The sequence below is a fragment of the Triturus cristatus genome, chromosome 12 (genome assembly GCF_964204655.1).
Source record: "Triturus cristatus chromosome 12, aTriCri1.1, whole genome shotgun sequence".
Classification (NCBI taxonomy): domain Eukaryota; kingdom Metazoa; phylum Chordata; class Amphibia; order Caudata; family Salamandridae; genus Triturus; species Triturus cristatus.
This window is the reverse complement of record NC_140595.1, coordinates 101181884-101204988: the sequence shown is the minus strand read 5'-3', so window position 1 is coordinate 101204988 and position 23105 is coordinate 101181884. Positions and strand designations below refer to the sequence as shown.

The 23105-nt window shown below is 46.3% G+C and overlaps 1 protein-coding gene across 1 annotated transcript in view; it reads left to right on the top strand.

Annotated features, from left to right (window-relative positions):
• LOC146772736 (myeloperoxidase-like) overlaps positions 1-2615 on the top strand; it is a 60905-nt gene extending 58290 nt beyond the window's left edge. The window contains exons 11-12 of the mRNA XM_085638797.1: positions 295-506; positions 1619-2615. Coding sequence (XP_085494923.1) covers positions 295-506; positions 1619-1641 — 235 coding nt within the window. The 3' untranslated portion in view covers positions 1642-2615. The remainder of the gene's footprint in view (positions 1-294; positions 507-1618) is intronic.
• The last annotated feature ends 20490 nt before the right edge of the window (positions 2616-23105 follow it).

The window sequence follows — 23105 nt, the reverse complement described above, 5'->3', positions numbered from 1 at the left end:
GGTGTCCTCTAGTTAACGTCCATGTGCGCAGACCCTTACAACTCCACTCACAATTCGGTATTTGACGATCAATGAATTTATGCCTTAAATCAGCGTGTCTGCATAAATTACTAACCTTGATAATGTATGACAAATGTGACTGGAGGATTCTGCTTTTAATCTGTGATTTTTCTACAGAGCTTCAAATTAATGTAGGTGGGGTTTGTTAATATGAGGCAATACACAAATAAATAAATATATAGCATAAATAAACATTTCCATTCCTCAGTGTGACAACCCATCTTTACTTTTCAGGTTTTGGTGGCAGAATCCAGGCGTGTTCTCCCAAAAACAATTATCTGCTTTAAGCACAGCAACTTTATCACGAATAATCTGTGACAACAGTGGCCTGAAAGAGGTGCCGACGAATGTATTCGAGTCTAATGAGTACCCAGAGGATTTTGTGAGCTGTAATGATATCAACAAACTCGACCTGTCTGCCTGGATGGAAGGCAGTAGAATAAAAGGTAAATTTAGCATGTATATCTGAGTGATTTAATAATACATACATTTTTATTGAGTGCATACTATTCCCCAAATTAACATTCCTCAAATTACTGACCTCCAGGAGAATAGAATGGTGAGCCAATCATCACCACATTCAGGTGTGTGTGCTATTAGCCCCGGCTTTCAACTTGAACAGTAGGCCAGGAGGACATACAAATTCTTTAAAATATGTGCTACAGCGGTGCTTATACCACCCCCACTTAACAGAATGTGTTTATGTACTTCCAGCATATACGGGTGGTGCAATACGTGTTTCAAATCATGTACATTTTAGTTTCACCACACACAATTTCATTAAAGAATTAGTGTGTGGTAAACCTGATTCACCTTTGCCAAGTGAAGGTCTAATGACTGCAATTGGTTACTGCCAGCCTTTTATTGGCAGTAACCTTTAAATGTGTTCACTTAAGTTGAAAGTTTTTTTGTGCACATGTAATCAGGCAAACATACCACATTACCCTAAATCAGAAGTACTGGTAGAACTGAACCATTAATAACAATACTGCACAGTTCTGTCTTTATCTGTTAACCCCAAATGAGTGTATTTGTTGGTTAAACAAGATATTCACCCCATTTACCTGCTTCCCTTGTTTTTGTCCACCATTTTCCCTAAATCATTTTAATAGTCAATCCACTTTTCACTACCTGTTTTCATAGGTAGTTAATGTTTAAACGTTGCTTTTATTGTTTACATTGATAACAAGTTTGTTTTTTATCATAGAACTTTCAATTGTTTAAACTCTAAAGCATTTACAACTGTTTTCTCCACTAAAATGAACAAGAGAAGTATGCTCGGTCAAGCTATCACGAAGCGAGTAGTTTGGTCACTGGAAAACACCACTAATCTCACCATGTGAAAGTAGCTGAACTTAAATTTACCAACATGTTTCGTATTCGCAGATGCTTTGCTAGTTGACACTATCAAAAAACAAGTATTGAAAACCAAGAAAATACCTTTTGGGCAAACAGCTACAACACTCTATTTTAGATGAAATCCAGGCTATGAACAGATTTGCTTGAAATTGGGATTGTATTTCTGAATTTACAAATACTTTTTAATGTTTTATTACAGAGAAACAACACACAGAGCTATAGTGGATTTCTATATCGAGGAATATCTTACCGCCATCAAGAGGCATGCAAATAATGTCACCAGATTGGATATTCTGCATTTACTGTACAGAGAAGTGTTCAAACCGACAAACAAACCTCTCATTTTTTTAGCTGAATGCTTTACAAATATGATTTCTAAAAATTGTTTGCATTGTGTAGGTCTTATAATTTATTTTATTTATTTATTTGTGGGCAGTCGAAATTGAAAAAGGGATTAATTGACTTGACTTGACTTGAAAAAGGGATTTAAAAGAATTCTGTTAAATTATTGACTGAATACATTGTGTGTCCTGAAATGCTGTCAAAGATTTATTTCACAAGTTGTCCAAAAGACTGGTTTGCCATTGGTACAGGAATTGTTTTTAAGAATTACGAAGAGAGGTGGGTTAGGGGCTCTTGCTATGGTAACTAGCAGGATTGAAGTGGGAAAAAGGTGAACCAAGGGCTATGAAATTGGAGTATGCTATCAGAGGGCACTCATCATGTTCACCCTAGAATTATGAATGAATTTCTTACAAATGAAGCACTTTATAGTGTGTATAGAGGAGGGAGTGAGTGTGTGGGGAAAGGAGCTCGGATTAAAACATGCACCATTAAACTGGTCATGTTGAAAATATTCATTTTATGCTACAGTGTTGTATAAAGGATGTCAATGTTTTGTCAAAATAAGTGAAATCTATTTAATGAAAATCAAATAGTTTACTACCCGAATAATGAGTTTGTCTTCATTTAAAAAGACAATCAATTTCACTGTAAAGTGCAAATGAAGTATGTTATACTGGCCAAGGGTTGTCTCTTGTTTATATATGTGACTTTACTTGAAATATTATGGAGCAACAAGAGAGTTTTATTCAAGGAACAAATCGAAGCAACCAGTCGCCCAACAGCAAGCACATGATTACTTAGACAATACAACAGATATTTTCCTCAAATAAAACAACACATCTTACCCTAAAGTTGAAAAGATTTTCGATATAAGTCCACAACAAATTCACTTTTGTAAATATGCATGTTCTAAGGTAGAAAGCTGTGAAACTATAAACATAATAATGGATTTTCCTCCATGAACCTGTCACAGTGTCTTGGGTATGAGAGTTCTGGACCATAGAAAACAATGTGTTCTAAGAAGATTTCAATTAGCCGTAACAAGTTGTATACAAGTTTAATTATGAGCCAATTCTCTATAAAACCCACAGCAGCAGGATTGTGTCAATGTTGCTTCAAACCACTCATGTTGAATTAAATCATAGAGTGCCGCTAAACCAGTTTGATTAATTCACATGGATCCATAATCTATCTGCAATTCTGAATCCTCCAGTACACCATGTTATCCACAGATGAGGTGTACTTCTGATCAAGTGCATCTTGTGAAACATTTTCCTAAAATTGGGATTACCGATTTCTACGTGTGTTTACATTTTTAAAGCAACTTATTAGAAACAAGAGAAATTCCTCCACCTACCAGCCAACTAAATTTACATAAATGTGAATTGCTATTATAGAAAATAAGTGCCACTATATGCATTGGACATTAACACAGTTGTACAGTATGCCATCCAGCAAAGGGGTGACAGACACGGTAACGGTTAAACAACAATGGATTTCAATGGCTGAAGTGTGTGATGAAACCTGCTTCCAGAGTATTTTGTGTAGGCCTTCCCACAATGGTATGTGCCTGGACATAGGAGATTGTGATTCATTGCTTGGTTAACAAATCCTGAGACAAGGGAGAATCTTGGTTGCTGGAACCAGACCAGACACCTGTAAATGGAGAAAAGACAAACTGGGGTTTGTCATTATGAATGTAAACAGTATACAGATACAGCAACATTCTCAAAAGAATTATGAAATAAACGTATCTGTTGAATTAGGCATACAACTATACGTATAACATGTTTTATTGCAATCAACCCATGATTAGGACAGCCACTTATCCCTAGGTTTAGAGTGCACTACTACAAAGTCCAGGTATTTTGAGAGTACTGATGATGCAAGTGGAAGATTGTAAGAGATTAAGGGCCAGATGTACAACCCGTTTTTGACGGCGCAAACGGGTTTGCGACCCGTTTTCGCATGCAAAAACCTACAGGGCCATGTACAAACCCTATTTAGCGAGTCGAAATTTATTTGCAACTCGCTAAATAGGATTTGCGACTCGCTATTACGAAGGGGTGTTCTATTCCTAATTGTGACCCCAAATGCCATGTATGACTGTTTTGCGGTTGCAAAACAGTTGCAGTTGACCACCCTTCACAGGAGGGTTGTAAACCACTCGCAAACGGGAAGGGGTCCCCAGGAGACGCCTTTTGCTTTGTGACAGGCTCTAAAAATATTTTTTAAGGTCCACTACCTGCCCTTAAAAAATGAAACAAAAACGTTTCATTTTTCTTTTTTTAAATGCATTCCGTTTTCCTTTAAGGAAAACGGGCTGCATTAAAAAAACTGCTTTATTTAAAAGCAGTCCCAGACATAGCCCAGCAGGCCACCATACATGGGAGGGCTGGCCATTCCCAATGGGGTCGCAAGTTGCGAGTGCCTCATGAATATGCACAAGGCATGCAATTTGTAACCCCATTGGGAATCGCAATCAGTGTCGCAGACACTGTAGTACATACCAATTTGGTCGTACATCTGGCCCATCGTGTGCATGACAAGAGGTCCAGAAAGAATGATGAGGGTGCTGGCACATATGCTTTGGGGACAATGTGAGCTAAAATTGGTTTGTTGGAGGGACTTGCTAATGTTTCTGGTGTAAAAACTCAATTTAGACCATGTTCAATCCTAGGAGGGACTACAGAAGAGGCTCACAACAGTTTGGTGGTGATACTGCTTACACTTTGCCAGGCGATGATACGGAGGCAAGAGGCAAAGCAGGAAAAAAAGCGATGGTTGACCATGAATACAGTTTCTCGTCCACAGGTCACCATTTAAGAGGACAGCTCAGACAGCAGTTGGCGGATGTCTGAAGGAAGAAGCTACCTTCCCTCTGTGTATGAGGTGTGATGCTGGCAGGGGAGATGGACACCTCCAAAGGGGAGATGGACACCTCCAAAGGGGAGAGGGACACCTCCAAAGGGGAGAAGGACACCTCTAAAGGGGAGATAGACACCTCCAAAGGGGAGAGGGACACCTCTAAAGGGGAGAGGGACACCTCCAAAGGGGAGAAGGACACCTCTAAAGGGGAGATAGACACCTCCAAAGGGGAGATAGACACCTCCCAGTTTTGATTTTCTTTCCTGCTCTATGATGGGCAAATTGACTTCTTTTCTGTTCCTTAGCATGGATAGAAAGAACAACTTTTATTTGCTGCAAGTACAGTGTTGTAAAGGCATGATGGTGTAACGGAGAAGGCCCTACAAGAGTAAGGTAGCTGTGGAGGCCGATAGCCTACAGGCTGAAGCCAATGAGGGGCCACTTGATCACCACAGCAGCAATGAGTGCCTGACCTTCTTGCAATCTTTTAAGCCACAGCAGGTCAACATGCGGTGAGCTCAGACTCAGCATCTTCTGCCTCTAGGATCAACACAACCCCTGGCACCCAACTCTCTTATCACCTCTTGTCTGTAGGATGCTTGTCAGAATAAGCAGAAAAGTAATGAAAATGAACTGCAGTTCTTGTCAAATGTCCACCAAGCTTGCCGCAGGGAGCGCTCTATTCTTGAGGGCTGGAAGTGTCAGTATGATGTCATCATGTTGTCACCTGATATGAAGACCCTGAAAGAGACTTAATGTTGGCCACTCCCAGTCCCAATAGAAGAAGGCCTATCCAGATCTGGACTTGCCCCAGACCAGAGCCTTAATTACTGGTACAATCCATCAAGTGCACTTTGCTGGTTCTTGAGACTCTTCGTCCAAATAAGGCAGTCGGAGGTCTAACAGAACTATGCTAGGGCCTTTACTAAATATCCCAGGCATCCACTATGTACAAACCAAACTGGTTGTATCTTTTTTAATACAAATGGTTTCCTAGACTTAGCCACCTTAAAGGAAAACTAGCTTTTTGTGGTCTAATCTCGTCATAATTGCTGTATAGAAGCTCACCTGTTTGAAACATTGCTATGTGAATAGATTGCCTTGGCCCGTGTGTTTCACTGGGAAATCTGGTGGTTGTCCTGTTTTTAGGTTATTACAAGTATAGTAGTAGCACAAACTAACAACTGATGTAAGATTACCTATTACCTCCATGGTAGGCATATGAGTCTTGCATCAGCATGGGGGTCAACAGCAAGTAACAACAGCCTGGTGGAAGATGTGTGTGTTTGTGTCTGCACATTCCCAAAAGGACAGGGAGACCATCCTTTCCCACTTAACATTGTGGCCTTAGGCAGGAGTGATGGTCTCCACTCTGCCCTAGAATGAGGTAATGGGAGAAGGAGGCATTGCTCTTTACCAACCACAAAGGTATAAATGGCCACCAGTGTGCATGGGGTTTGAGGCATCTGCTAATGGCATTGTAGCCATTAGTAGATTGAAGGTGTCACCACTGGTTAACCCCTTCAGTGCCCGCCCCTTTCCCCGCCCTGTGCCGGCCGTTTCATTAGCGGGCGGGGTTTATGACGAGCTGGACTCGTCATGGGCACAGCGCAACCGCGGCCCATGACGAGTCCAGCTCGTCATGGGCACCGAAGAGGTTAATGCTTGCACTTCCAAGATGGTGGTCATTGTTGACATTCTGTGGCCATTCATGGTAGGATTGTATTGTATTGTATTGTAATTGCAATTATATAGCGCTTACTACCCCTGACGAGGCGTCAAAGCGCTTTTTTGGCGAGTAGCACGCTACTGCGGAACCCATAAAGGATTAATAGTGAATTAGTATAGTGAAATATGAAAGTAATTTGAGTGGTGGATAGTTTAGTCAGTTATTTGAATTCAGAAGGATAGCGGAGGGATAGAAGAGGGGAAAAAATTGCATTTATATAGCGCTTGTTACCCTTGATGTGGTGTTGAAGCACTTTTTTGGCGAGTAGCACGCTACTCCTGAAACCCATAAGGATTAGTGGTGATTTAGTCTAGTGAAATATGAAAGTAATTTGAGTGGTGGATGTTAGTCAGTTATTTGGACTGACAAGGATAGCGGAGGGATAGAAGAGGGAAAAAGGTTTGCATTTATATAGCGCTAGTTACCCCCGATGGGGTGTTGAAGCGCTTTATTGGCGAGTAGCACGCTACTCCGGAACCCTCCCGCATGTAATTCTCTCACTGTCCTAGTGGTGGTAATTAGTGGTACATTATGGCGTCCTTGGAACAACTGTAGCCACCGATGGTTTAATGCTGCATGGAATAATGGTGCAATCCATGGACAATGGACAATCTTGCAGGATACTTGGAGCAGGAGAGTTTTTTTTTCCTAAGACACAACAACATTTACATTAACTGTGCAAGTATTTTTAATAACATTTCTGCATTAGGAACGCACAAATGAAGCACATATTTTGTTAATTTTGAAGTGTGTAAGAAAAAAATACTTTAATTGGATTAAAACAAATCAATACACTAGGTGATGCCATTTCCGCACATGATTTATTGTGCACTATATAGTCTTATTAGTAAAACTGTACATCTGTGCAAATGTAATGGTCATTTCAATAGGAAATATGTTGTCTGTAATGGCAGTGTGCAGTCACACATGCATACTACACTCGACGCCACTGCACTCTACTCTGCAACACTCCACCTTACACCATTGCACACCACTGTACACTGTGCCACTGCAATCTACTTCACTCTGCACCACTTCACTCTATGCCACTGCATCCTACACCACTGCACTCTACACCACTGCACTTTTCGCAACTGCACTCTACACTACTCTAGTCTAGGCCACTCCAACATACTCTGCACAACTCCACTCCATTCTCTGACACTCTGCTACACTGCGCTCCACGCCACTGCACTCTATGCCAAAACACTCTATGCCAGTGCACTTTGCTCTGTAACACTCAACTCTGCGTTACTGCACTCTACGCTAATCCACTGTAAGCCACATTAATATACTCTGACCGCTGTACTCTACGCCATTGCACTCTAAGCCACTTTACACCGGTGCACTATACCCTGCACCACTCCACTCTATGCCACTTAACTCTACTCTGAAACAACCTACTCTATACCACTGCACTCTGCCACTCTAATCCACTCTACACCACTCCAATCTACACCAATCCACCCTATGACACTACTCTGCAACACTGCACTCTCCACCAATGAACTCTACACCACTTTGCTCTGCACTACTGCACTCTATGCCTATGGACGCTATGCCACCCTACTGTGCATCACTGCAATCCACGCCACTGAACTCTGCATTCCTCCATTCTACGCCACTGCACTTTATGCCACTCCACTCTACATCACACTACGACACTGCACTCTCTGCCACATTACTCTACTCCACTCTACTACGCTGCACTCTACACCACTGCACTCTATGCCACTCTACTCTGCACCACTCCACTCTGTGCCACTGTACTCTATTATGCACCACTCCAATCTATGCCACTGCATTTTACAATGCTACTCCACTCTATGCCACTGCACTCTACGCCACTCTACTCTAAACCACTGTACTCTATGTCAATGCACTCTAAAATAACAATAAGATATGGAGTTGTAAAGCGCCTGGTTACACCACAACTGAGTGTTCCAGCTCTGAAACCATGACCAAACTGCTGTGAGACCCAGGAGAAGTGTTAGAGAAGGCAAAAGTGGGCAATTAAGTGGAACTAAAGAGCCAGAGTTTTAAAAGATTTCTGAACCGAGTTTCAGAGGGTTTGGTTCTTACCAGTGCTGGAAGGGAATTCCACACCGTAACCGCTAGGAAGGAGCAGGAGCGTGCCCCCAGTCTGGCCCTAAGGACCTTGGGGATTTGCACAAAATTAGCCTTCGAAGATCTCAAATGGCGCCGCAGGGAGTAGGGCTGTTTCAGGGGGCGTAGGTCTTTGGGACCTTTCTGGAGAGCCTTGAAGCGGATTCTCTTTTCCTTCGGAAGCCAGTGGCGAGTGGCCAAAGCCATTGTTGTGGATGCCCTTCCGGGGAGTTTTTTTATTCCATTGCTTTTTATTGAGTACCAACATTAACACAGTACAATCTTAGCTAGTACGTTTACATTGGGGCAACTATTAGAGTACATTCAAGCAGCCAGGATGTGCCGTAGTCCGTAGTTCTGGATTGCAATCGTTATCTACGTAGCCTGTGCAAGCGTCCCAGTTTCCTTATACATTAGTGCTCCCTGCTCATGGAATCTGGGGGTAGGAGAAATCAGAAAAGAGAAAGGAAAAGGGTGGTTGTGGGGAGAAAAAGGGGGACACGATCCCTGGCCTCCAGAGGTGACGTGTTTGCAGGCTGCAAATACATGCGCTACCCATGCACAAGTGGGACCCATCCATCCCTCCTAGTCTGACGTGGTGATCCTGTTTTGGTCCAGGGGATGAGAGCAAAGGTAACTCAGCAGCGGTTCCCAAATATCCTGAGGGTGAGCCTGTACAGGCATCAGCTCCCAGTATTCGGACAACTGGTCATGGCAGGACACTGCGTCCTTGGGCCAGTCAGTAATGCGCTGACCCCTGCGACGGCCCCAACACATCGCTATTTTCCTCTTGGCCAACAATAGAAGCATAGCCGCTAATTTCCTTACAGTCGCGGGCACTGTACGCACATACCCAAGCAACGCTATTACGGGGGTGAACGCAAAATTGTGTTCCAACATCGCCTCCAGCACATCAAATGTGATTCCCGGTATCGTGCAATATCCGGGCAGCACCAAGCTAGGTGTAAGAACGCCGCATCTTGAGCCCGGCACCTCACACAGCTTGCATCCTCACTCAAGCCAGTTTTGTGCAACCATGCGGGGATCCTGTATAGTCTGTGTATGAACTTAAAGTGGATCAGCCTCAACCTATAATTAGGGTACAACTCCCTGGCCTGCGCGCAGCATTCTGTCCATTTATCTTCCTCTATGGGAATTCCTAATATCTCCTCCCATTCGCATCGCGCCGGAGGGACACTAACAGGTGCTGTGCGCTGCATGCCTGAGTATAGCTGGGTAATGAGTTTGTGCAGTGACGGGTTACTTAGAAAGTCTTCTAGTGCCTGGTATGTTGGGGGCGCTATTGTAATTTATACGAAGTGCCCACGCAGTGCCGCTCGGAGCTGGTAATCTGCCATTCTATCAAGTAGGCCCGTGTTCTCCCCCACAAGCCCCCTGTCCAGCGGTATGAATGACCCATCGGGGAACGCATTTCCCATAGTGTGTAAACAGAGCTTCCGCAGTCTCTGGCATACCCCTGTATCCTCCGAGAAAGGTATCCTCAGGGCTCTCAGCAGTGGCACAGAGGGGGCGATCGACGCCTCCAGTTGCGCTCTGCGTCTCAGCTCTTGCCATGCCCAAATGGTGCATCCAACCGTGTTTACCTCCGAGCGCGGCCTGGTGTGCGGTCTATAGAGGGCCATGTGGAGCAGTGTCGGAGCTGCTTGGTCATGTTCAGGTGCAGTGTGGGCCATGAATTGAGTCGGGTAGAGCCAGTGAACCCCAAATTAGGCTTGCGCACAGTTGTAGTATAATTCCATGTCTGGGGCTCCGAGACCTCCATGTTCGAAAGGCCGCGTCAAAGTCTCCCAGGCAGACCCTGTGTTGTTTATCAGCCCAGGCAAGGGTGATCAAGTTTGAGCGCAGTCTGCGCCTAAAGTCAGTGTTAAGGGGTAGCGGGAGGTTAGCACATACATACAGAAACTTAGGAGGCACTACCATCTTTTCTATGGCTAGTCGTCCTGTGAAGGACAGCGGTAATGCCATCCAGCGGCCCAGGCAGCTTTCAAACCAGTCCATGAGTCTCCCATAATAATATCGCCAAAGCTCCTCAATGTTACGACTGAGCCAGATTCCCAGATATTTCACCGGGATCTCCGCCCAGCTAAGTGGATATTCTGACTGGAACCTGTCAGTGACCATGGTCAGCGGGAAGATAACCGACTTTCCCCAGTTAATTGTGATACCCGATCAGCCCCCACATCCAATGATTTCCCTGATTAGGGGGTCCAGATTCTCAGCCGGGCGCTAGACATACAGGGTCACATTGTCTGCATACAGAGACACCAGGACTACTCTTGGCACAAATACCAGGCAGCGATGCGTGCGGTGCTGTCTCAGTTGAGCAGCCAGAGGCTCCATGGCCATGGCAAAAAGGAGGGGGGACAACGGACAGCCCTGTCTCGTGCCGCGGGCAACTAGGATGGGGAGAAGATTATCCCACTTATCCAAAGCCTCGCCATCGGTGAGGAGTAAAGCAGGGCAACCAGTTTTCAAAATTTGGGGCTTATGTCCAGTAGAGAAAGAAGTGCAAAGAGATATAGCCACTCAAAGGTATCAAAGGCCGTGGTGGCATCCAAGAAGATCGCGGCTGCTGGGAGGGAGGGGTCTATTTCTTGCATGGTCGCTAAAAAGGTGCGTAGATTGTGAGATGTACCCCTGCCGGGGACAATGCTGCACTGATCAGGGCGTAGCACAGTGGGCAACAGCGGAAGTAGTTTTGTTGCGATCAGTTTAGTGAGAATTTTATTGTCCAGGTTGATCATCGATAGCTGTCTGTAGGAATCGCACAGCAGCGGATCCTTATCCAGTTTAAGAATCGTGACATCTCGGAGAGATGAAGGTAGCGTTCTACACTACAGTAATTCCTCATACATGTTGCGGAGGTGTGGTGCCAACAGCAGAGCAAATTCTTTGTATAAATAGGCCGTAAATCCGTCCAGTCCTGGGGCAAGGTACGGATCACACCAATCACCTCGGCCTCTGAGAATGGCTCATCCAGATATCTGCTGTGGCCGTTGTCTAGCCATAGAAGCTGGATAGATTCGAAAGAGGGGGGCCAAATCAGGGTGGGGGTCAGATTGTCTCGCCGCATAGAGTGAGAAGTAAAAGGATAGCATTTACGCTTGGACAGCCTCCTGACCGATCGCCATCTTATTGTCGGTTGTGCGAAGCTCACTAATAGAATCGTTGGTCCGTGGTTTTTTAAGGAGACCAGCCAATGTTTTTCCCGGCGGTCTCCCTCTCCATACATTCTGGCGTGTGCCTCTTTCCCTTTGGGCTGCCTCTTCAAACTCGGCAATTTTACTTTAATGTCCCCAAGGATCACCGTATGACTAGTGGTGAAGTATTCCTTTTCGAGCTTCCGTATTTCTCCTCAAGGCGCCTGTGGTCCTCTCTCAGTGAGCGCAGTACACCCGCCTGCTTAGCGATACACTCACCCCTGATCACAAACTAAAAGGCCTCCCACAATGTGGAGGTGGATTCCACTGTGCCCTCATTCAGTGCAAAGTATTCCACTATTGCTGAACGTATCATGTCTCGAAATACTTGGTCTCGCAGAGCTTCCGGTGCTAGTCTCCAGCTGAATGCTCTGCTAGGAGCACCTGGTAATGAGATCTCGAGCAATGCCAGAGCATGATCAGATAGGGTTCGAGCGAGATGGGTGATTTTGGTAACCCATGTTACTACATCCTTCGAGGTCGGCCAAAAATCTATTCTGGACCAGGTAGGGCCCACCAAAGATAAGCCTTCCTCCTTGTGCATGTTGTGGGGGCACCATATATCCACCAAGCCGAAATCCCTGTCCAGGTCCAATATTACGTTAAAATCCCCTCTGCAAAGAACCGCACCTGGACCGAGCATCTAAACCAGACGCCACACCTCACCGAAGAAGTCTGGGTCATCCACATTGGGTCCGTACACTGAGACCAACCTAATTGGGTGGCCCTCCAGCATCCCTGCTAATATTACGTTACTCCCTTGTGGGTAGCATAGTGCAGTACGCATGCACCAAGGTAGCCCTTTTCTGAGGATGATCACGGTCCCTCTCACACAGTTAGAGTAGCTTGCAACAAATTTCTCACACATCCATCCCGCTCGCAGGCGCGTCTAGTTGGCCCCAGTCAAATGCACTTTTTGTAGGAAGCATATATCCACCCCATGCCAGTCAAGGTATGCCGCGACCAGCCTCACTTTCCTGCAATCATTCAGGCCACAACCATTCCATGTCACTGCTCTCAAGGTAGTTACATTTCCAGTGTGCTTGCCCATACATTCAGATGCAGAGTCTCTGGCATGCCTGTAGCTTCAATACCTACTAGTGTGTGGCAGAGGGAGGGCAGAGTGGGGGAAGAGTAAAGGGGAGGGGGGAAAGCGAAAGACAACAAAGCAATAATAGACTACCCAAACCCCAATAACACCACCCACCTCCCACTACAGCCACACAACTTGGCTGAAAAACAATTCCCCTACCCCAATGCGGCCTCGAGTGGCCAACCAACAGAAACAAATTAGGACTCATCCTGTTGTATTCCGCTTTAGGTGTCCGTATATAGGTTTTCCTGAAACATGTCCTTATATAGACACAATTCACAATGCCCTTATATAGGCATAAGATCCCAGTCCTTATTTAGGCATTAGCCGTGCTATCCGAATACAGGCATGGTCACCTACATCCGTCCACCCCAACGTCACAACGAGTTCTTAGAACCCAGACCATTAAGCTCTTGGGAGTTCCCCTAGCACAGGATTATTGATTTCTCCAAGAACTCATTTATTATGAAAGAACCGCTATTCCTTAAGGGTTCATTCTTGATGTCTTCCTCTGCCCGACTTTACGTCAATGCTAACATTCCATGGCACCTATCAGGTATAAATATACCTTCCCGTGCCCAAGCAAGTAGTAGGAGACCTCGACTTTAGAGTAGCCCGTGTCCCGGCCTGACGCACTGACAAGAGATGCTGTCATCCCTGCTCACAGAGAATCCAGCTTCCAGTGTTCTGACTCCCTTCACGGGGTGTTAGAGTTCGAGACCCGGAAAGAGATTCCCACCTCTCTCATTCTCAAGGTATGGAGCTGACTAGAACCTAGAGGGACTCTTGGACTACCATACTATAGCCTACCATACTATAGAATAGTATACTATAGAATACATCACCTACTTCTTACCTTGTACTACACTTAGGTTAGGTACACTGGGGGTAGAACTAGTTAGAGAAGCATCTTATGAGTACTCGCATTTTTAGCTTATGTTATTTATGTATATGAATATATGTGTCATAGCTAAAAGATAATGCTAGCGCAGTATTATTTCTTTCTACTGCTTACGCTGTACATAATGTATCTCGCATACTGTCTTACGATTGTGACAGCTCATATCTCTTACACGAGAAACAAGACTGTTCAATAAATCCTTTTATTGAAACGCCCGTCTATTCTTTCTGTGTAACTCTACAGAAACTAAGCATGCACGATTAGCTGAGTGAAACTGTTATCTGTTGTTTCCACGATTCTGAGAGTGTTCCGATTCTAAAATGAAACAAAGTTGTCATGTTTATGCGGTTGCCAGAAGCTACTCCCTTCTTGTTTACAAGGAGTTTCTAGTGGCCTCTGAGTTAGCTGGCACAAAGTAATTAAGTTTAATGTACTTTATAGGGGCATATTGACCTCAGTCCTATGCCAAATCAATAGGGTATATTATTCCAATGCGCAGAGCCTATTAGAGAAATAGGAACTACACTACATGGCGCCCAACGTTTGGTAAGGCACTAATTTAACGCTAGATACTGAGTAACTCAGTCGTGCTAGGGGAAAACACTAGGGGCCCGGCGTGTCCCAGCTGGTGGTAACTGGGTGGCTGAACGTGATAAGTACAGCAGGGAGGTCCCCGCTGTCAACCTGGCAGACAAACAAATCAATAAAGAAACATCCTGAGAGGGTGAGTCGTCATGAGGAGAAGACGAGAAAGGGTGCCCACCCACACCAACCCGGAAAGTTATTGAACAGTAGGCCAGCATAGTTCAGGCAGTTAGTCATTCTCACTGAGGGGTTCCCCCTCCTCTGTGTGTCTCTCCGCTTGCAGAGGCAGCTTGGGGGATTGAAGATTCTGGGCAAATTTGGCAGCTAGTTTAGGATCGGTGAAGTATGTCGTTTTGCCAGAGTGAAAAATTTGTAATTTTACAGGATAGAGCAAAGAATATTTAATGTCCTGTTTGGAGCATCCTTTTCACTGGCACAAACTCTCTTCTGGTAGCCTGTACGGTCAGGGTAAAATCCGGGTAGAACGAGACAGCGTTGCCCTGGTGTGTTGTTTCTTGCTGATCTCTGGCCCTGTGCAGCACAGTGTCCCGGTCCCTGTAATTTAGTAAACAAGCTATTATCGGTCTCGCTGGGGCCCCCAGAGGGGTCCAAGGGCAGAGAGCTCTGTGGGCCCTCTCTTTTATGCAGACTGCTGATAGGGAGTCGCCATACAGGGAGCCCAACATTTCTTCCACATAATCATCAACATGGGTCATCATAGCGGTGGATTCTGGAATTCCCACGATGCGCAGGTTATTGTGTCTTGACCTAGCTTCTAGGTCCTCATTCTTGTTCCTGATCACTTCCAGGACTTTCTTCATGCTGAGCAATTTTTCCAGCGTGGCTGTCCCCTCGTCCTCCAACGTGGATGTACATTGTTCGATATCTGCGATACGTTCATTGTGGCCAGATACCTTATCTTTTAGCCTGTCCAGTCTGTCAGACATAGAGTTGATGTTTAGGTCAATGGTCGTGAGTGACTGTTTGAGGTCTTTGAACATCTCTCAGATGTTCGGTTCTTGTGGGGACAGGGTGTCCAAGTGTACCTCCATCTGTTCTTCCTCTGAGGGAGTACCGCCACGAGGAGGTCTGCGCTGCTCGAAGGACAGCTTTGATTGCTGGGCATCCGTTTTCCCCATGTTCACTTGTCAATCCTAAGTGCCCCAAGGGGTGCACTGTACAAGGTCAACAGTTAGTATCCTTGTAACTTTCCTCAGATAGGTACCAGGTCCTTCAAGGGGCTCCGTGGCACCACTTATATTCCACACCTGTCCGCAGTGATGCCAATCATGGGGTGAAATGTGTAACTGAACTCTGCACAACTCTCAATGAGGGAAGGGGGTGGACGCCCTCTTCCAGCAGGTGCTACCAGCTGGAACCTTTCAGTTCTTGGCCTGCCATCATGGCAGCGTTTCCCCGAGCTTTCAGTTTTGATATGGCTGCCCCGGGCTCATTGGACTTCTTCCATGCTGGCATACTCCATGGGGCGCTCTTTCTGCTGCACTAAACCCATCCTCCTCCAACTGGGCCCACCCGCACAAGCAGTTCTCAGCAAGTCAGCAGGACGGCCCACTCCATCCCCCCTTAGGTGCTATTCATGTGCACGGGGATCACCCACAATATTCTCTCTGGATCGGAGCAGAGGCCCCGCCACACCCAACCGCGCCACCACTCTGGGCCATCACTGCCGAGTCTTCATGGGAGGGGACTTAGCACTCTCACCCGCCGGTTCCCCACCGCTGCACCTCTCACCTGCAGGTCTCATTTTCGTTTTCTTGGAGACGCTCTCTGCCAGGACTTGTGCCAACCTCAGCCGAGTGGCCTTTAAGTCTGTCCAGCAAGGGGTAGTGGCTGCGTCGTCTCCTTCTGCACCGGCGCGGCCCAGGCCCTGCTGCTTCAGGGCTCTCAGCTTCGCTTCCGCTCCTCCCCTCTCGGGCACCGATTTGCACCCACGGGCCGCGCCCGGGTGAATCGGCTGTTTAAATGTGCACAGCCCTGCACAGGGAGGCCGCGTCACTCTTCACAGCCGCCCGGACCATCACAGGCCTCTGTCCCTTCAGTCCGCCTCCAGCTCTTCTCCCGGGTCTCCACAGCTGCAGCCTCTGCCTCCATGCGTCGCTGGCTGCACAGCTTGTTCCCACGGGTCCCCCAGTCACCAATCCCTAGCCGGGGGGAGGCAGGAGCTAAAGGCCCTTCTGGGGAGGTTAAGGACCAGGTGGGGCACTGCATTTTTCCACCTTTGGAGCTTTTTTAAATTCCCTTTGGTGGCTCCCAGGTAGAGAACATTACAGGAGTCTAATTGGGATGATACCAACGCATGAATCACCGTTTTGGGTGATTCAATAGGGAGGAGGTCCAACGTCTTTTTTAACATTTTAAGAGTGCCAAAGCACTTCCCTGCTACACTTCTGATTTGGGATTCGAAGGAAAGATTGGAATCAAACCATACGCCTAAGTTTTTGACTTTCGACTTGGGTTCAAGGATCTGGCCTCTACACAACTGCACTCTACGCCACTGCACTCTACTCTGCACCACTGTACTCTACGCCACTCTTCTCTATGCCACTGCACTCTATGTAAATTCACTTTACGGCTCTCTATACCACTGCACTCTACGAAACTCTACTCTGCAACACTGCACTCACCCCAATGAACTCTATGCCACTGTAGTTTGCACTACTGCACTCTATGCCAATGCACTCTACGCCACTCTACATCACTACACTCTAAGCCACTGCACTGTGCATCACTCTACATAAATCTACTCTACACCACTACACTCTATGCCACTGCCTTCTATTGCGTCCTCCCCAGCCCAGGGCATGCAAGTGACCACACCAAACACGTGGCTCTGTAACACACATCTTTATTCTCTGGCATACAACTGTTAACTCAACGTACTGCGTCATAAACTTTATTGACCACACCCAGACCCAGCCAGATACCTCCCAACTGATCACACAACCTATCTAAGGAGTCCTCCAAGGACCACAGGGGTCCTGCTGTACGTGATCACACAACACTTCATCTTCCCCTTAGTAAAATAAAAAGTAAAGACAACATATATAAACTATAGTTCCTCAGTGAGTTGTCGAGGTGCTTGCACCAATCTTCCAGATCAAAGTGTACGAGGTGCAGTAGTTGCACTGTCATCTTGCATCGTAGATGTAGACTCAAATGCTTGACTTGGACACTCAGGTGGACTTGTCTTACTCGTGATGTCTGGAGCCACGATCGTCGAGGCAGATGCTTGAAATGTGACGAGCCTCTTGTAATGGACTTTCTGTGACGTTGAGCGGTCACCATATGTCCTTTACTTGTCACGACTCTCAAAGGGTCAGTATCAAAGGGAGCGTCAGTCTTGCACTTTCATTTTTGTTTGACTAGGACCCGATCTCCTTTTTCGAAAACCGTGTCCTGAGCGCATCTGCGCCTATCTGCTTAAGTCTGCATTTTGCTTTTGCAAGAAGTGTCCGTGAAATTAATCTCATCAGTGTCTATCACTCAGCTCGTGGTCCATTGTGGTAGCTTTGTCCCAATGATTATGCCAAACTGCAAGGTGGCAGGGCTTTCATCGGTTGTAGATTGGTGAGTTGACCGATAGGCACGAAGGGCTGGACATAAGGCTGACTTGAAATTGATTCCTTCTAGTGCAACGCGCTGAACCACTTTCTTAATGGTGCCCATATATCGTTCAACAACGCCATTTGCATGTGCCAGAGAGGTCTGCTTTTCTGATACTTGACGTTTAAGCGACTAAAAAATCCTTACACTCTCTGCTATTGAAGGGTGGACCATTGTCAGATTTAAGAATGTAGGAAGCACCCCACGCTGCGAAATTATCATCCAGCCTCTCGATGACTTTGCCATGGGTGGTTGATGATAAATCTTCCACTAAAGGAAAATGTGCGTACTCATCAATGACTACCATGAGATGATATCCATTGTTTAGAGGTCCAAAGAAATCAACTGCAATTTTCTCCCATGCTTGTTTGGGAAGGTCAGACATATTTAGCGGATGCTGTGTTGTCTTGGGAAGTGGCATGCTTTCAGTTGTTTCTCGACTCGTTCATGAAGGCAAAAAAAACACACTCTGGCTCTGAGGGCTCTCTTGGTGGCTACAATTCCATCATGTCCGTCATGTGCCAGTTCAATGACTTGTTGCCTCAAGCTCTCAGGTATGACAATTCTTGAACCTCTTAGTACAATACCTTCTTAAGTGACGGAAAGTTCTGTTGCAGTAACCCACCCCTTTTTTTGCATAATAGCTGATGCACTTTTCCTTGTTGTGCCCTGGGCTCCTGCCAATCAGGTTCCCAGGGCCTGTGTTCCTTCCCTAAAAACTGCCTAACAGCCAAAAACTAAATTGGCAAACCCTGGCCACATGTCAGCCCCTGGTAAATGGTACCCTAGGTATCCAGGGCCTTGTGACCAGGGAAGGCCTCTAAGGGCTGCAGCACTCATTGTGCCACCCTTAGAGGCCCTGTACCCTAACACACACACACTGCTCTTGCAGGCTGAGTGTCTGGATACAAGACAAAACAGAGAGTCGACATGGCACACATCCCTGTGTGCCATACCCACAACCTACACTGCCCTGGCATACATCAGCCACCCCTCTAGCTGGGTGCCCTATGCCAGTGGTGTGGGCACAGAGGCAGGAGCCCTGTGCCCCTACTGTACCCAGGTCCATTCCTGGGTCCTGTAAGTGCAGTGCTGCCAGCTAAGAGTATATGGTGCTGGGAGCGTGTCAAACACGAACTCCACAGCACCATAATGGCAGCACTGAAGACTGAGAAGTTTGGTATCAAACTGCTCAGCACATTAAATCCACACTGATGCCAGTGTGTGATTTAATGTACAAAGCACCACAGAGGGCATCTTAGAGAGGCCTCCTGAAACCTAAACCTACAATCCACGTCTGTTCTGAGGCTGCCTAGGCTGCCACACAGCAGACATGTTGCTGGACCCCCGGGGTAGGAGAGCCCCTGCTCTCCTGGGTCTGCAACAATGCACATCCTGGGCGAGGTGCTAAATCTCCTCCCCCAGGATGGGCAGGGGGAAGCTTCAAAGGCATACCGCCTCTGTGAGCTTCCCCAGGCCACTGCAACCCCCCACTCTGGCGGGAAGCTTGGCCGGAAACCCCAAATAAGGACAGGGGATGTGCCAGCCTGCCAACCCCACCCCTCAGGTGGGGGAGGCGAGGTGAAGCACATCTCTGGGCTCTCGCCATCTTGAAGATGGGAAGCCATGCCCAATCAGGACTAGGCTCCTGCCCCCCTCCCACAGGAGAGAGGCAGGATAGGGGGTGTACCCACCCCAGGACAGGGACCCATTGGCCCCTGCCCTTCACCTACCTGTAACGCTCCTAAATCTAGTATTTAGGGGCACCCTGAACCTTCCTCCCGCAGATTCCAGAATTCAAACTACAAAGAAGAGCAAGAAGAAAGAAGACCTGCCCTGCAGCTGCTAAAAAGAGGAAGACACCAACTGCTTTGGCCCCAACCCTACCGGCCTGTCGACCCTCGAACCTGCTCCTGCTCCAACCCGGCATCTCTTGGGGCCAGCAACCTCACAAACCCCGGAAGACCTGGCTACCTCTTGGCTCTAAGCCCCTGGGACTCCCATGAGTAGAGGCTCTACTCAAAACCTATCTCTAATCCCTGGCAGCAGCCCGGAACCGCGAACCCAGCACACTCTGCACCAGCCAAGCCTGGCCAGTGCCGGAGTGAACAAAGATCCGGAGGACGACCCCACGGCGACTGTGACCCCGAGTCCGGCACCCAAGGACCTCCCTCGACACTCCTGAAGAAGCCTGCAGCCTCAGAACAAGGTGCCGCCCCTACCGCGATCAACAGAGGGTAAGATTTCCCGACACCAAAAGGCACCCCTGCACGCAGCGCCCCACGGCGCCCTGTGCCCAATCCCGGGGTACCTACCTATCCTCCAACTACCCAACTTACCCCTCGAAGTGGTGGTGGCACCTGAAGAGTCCTCGTCCCCGAGCTTGCAGTCTTTTTCTAAACCGGAGATTTCCCATTGAAATCAATTGAGCGCCCGAAGGCTCAAAAGCACTCTGCAACCAGCTGCCCGAGTGGCCCTGGCAGTGAAAACTCTACACCTACCTTCTTCCCCACTTGCCCTGAGTAAGTGACCAGGAGCCCAGCTCCCACACCCGCGTGGCTTGCCAGTCAGCAGCCACCAACCAAGGCCCCCCTATCCCTCATAGGATAACATTGGGCCTAACTCTCTCTGCACCCGGCCGCCCTAGAGCCGCTGAGGGAGAACCAACTGTACCTACCTGACCCTGGGGGACCCCTGAGTCTATGCCCAGAACCTCAACTCTGCCAGTCGAGTACTTACCCTTAAACCGCAAACTCTATTTTCCTCATAGGGTAACATTGACTGGCTTTTTCCTGAAATTTCTTTTTTAAGTGTGGACTTTTCAAATCTTAAAATATTCACCAAAAATCAGCCGAGTAACAAAAATGAAATTACTCACCTGCTCTTAGGTGAGCTCCCAGTGCTGGATCTTGGTGCCCAGCACTGACTCTGAAAAATACTTACAACTGTACTTACCTGTAACCCAATTTTCTTCCATAGGAAACCATTGACTGTTTTTCTGTGAAATTTCTTCTAAGTGTCGATTTCTGCAATCTTTAAATATTCTTCAAAAATCGTATAATATCTGAAAACGTAATTACTTACCTGTTTTGGATAAAGGTCCCAGTGCTGAGTCTAGGCACCCAGTACTGGATTACAAAAGTAACTAGAACATACTGTACCTGCAACTTGAATTTTCTTCCATAGGGAATCATTGACTGTTTTCCTTGAAATATTTTTTGTGTCAACTTTTAAAATAGCTAAATATTGTTTAAAAATCGTTACAGTACTTAAGTCGACTTTCTTCACTTGATTCTGAATACTGACCCAGGATTGAATCTAGGATCCAGTCCTGGAATTCCAAAAGTAATCTAAAAAGTAATCTGTTACAAATAACTTGAATTTATCATTAAGCTCAATGCATTGTTGTGTTTAAAATAGAGTTGCCTATTGCAACCACTTGTAACTGTTTACAAAAGCCAATTGCATATTGCAAAAGTATTTATATAAAGCATCTCATTCTGAGAAAGTATATTTTAATTCCAATTGTTGGTTCTAAAATAAAACAAGCATATATTTTTTTATATATAAACCATTGGCCTAGAGTTCAGTTATTGAGTGTGTGAGACCATTTGATGACTGAGTGTGTACAACAAATGCTTTACACTGTCCTCTGATACTGCCTTACAGCTCGACCAAGCTACCACTTTAGAGAGTAAGGTTATATTTAACTTTAGCCTCTGTCAAACCCTTGGGGACTGTGGACTCTGTACACCCTGTACCTATTAAGGAACAGTATATACAGAGCCACTTTCTCACACCAATGGATTAAGTAACTTTGTAAGAAGTTTGCAGAGGACCACAAGGGTCCTATTGCACATGATCACACAACACTACACCTTCTGCCACTGCACTCTGCACCTCTACACTCTAATCTATGCCACTGCATTCTATGAGGATGCATTGTATGCCGCTTAATTCTATGCTGCTGCACTCAAAGCCACTGCATTCTACCCTGCACCAATCCACTCTACGACACTTCACTCTACTCTGAAACAATGCACTCTATGCCAATGCAATTACACCACTGCACTCTACTCTGTACCACTGTACTCTCCGCCAATGCACTTAATGCCACTGCACTCTACAACACTCTACTGTGCAACTCTGCACTCTATGCCACTGAACTCTGTGCCACTCTACTCTGCAATACTGCACTCTATACCAATGCACTCTACTCCAACCCCACTCCCCTATGCATCACTCTACTCTATGGCACTGTCCTCTCCGCCACTCTGCTCTGCGCTACTACACTCTATGCCACTCTACCCTGCACTACTCCACTCTGCACCTATGCATTCTACTATGCACCATTCTTTTTTGGGAGAAGGAGTTTTATATAGCGTAAACTAGATCCGAAGGTTTCAGAGCGCTTTACATGAGCGCCAGTTGTGTTACAGACCCACACATTCATTTATTTTTTTTTTATTTTTTTTTTGAGTTTGAAAATATTTATTATTCACAAAATTATTTCAACAGATTGTAGACATCCTACCATGCCTATAACGTAGAAGGAAGAAGGTTGCTCCAAAGGAACGTACATGAAAAAAGTGCTCTAGTGTGAGGTGATTGAAGATAAGAAAATGAAAGGAATCCCAATGGAATCAGAAAACAAGCATCCCTAAACGTGTTCTGAGTATGACTGATGACAAAAATAAGTCCAATTAGGTCTGTCCAATATAGATTGGTATACAGTATGTTAGTTCAATATGATTTATAAACAAAGCAGAGAAATATCATCTGTAAAGAGGCAGGGAGGGGGACATGTTGTCCAAGCTTCTTGAGGGTGGCGTCGACGTTTCTGTAAGCTGGACGTGTAGTGCAGCAGGTACTGGGGGTGGTATTTGGGTCTCTGCTGGTACCAGAACACAGTATAGTAACTGACGCTCGTTCCACTGCTCATAACTCAGGCCAGTCTGGCCATCTGTCCCATGGTCACTGACATTGAGCACAGCTTGGTCAGCGCAGGCAGAGACCAGGCGCGTGCAACATCAAGATTAGAACAAAATGTATGAGTCTAAAAAGAGCAACACATCCCTGTGTGACACATTATATTTTAAACACAGATTTACTGAAGTTTACATTGATTTATGTATTTAGAACTGTTAGAATAACATGTTCCCCTCACTTGCATTACTTACAGACACAAAGGGCACTGAGCACAAGGAAGAGTGG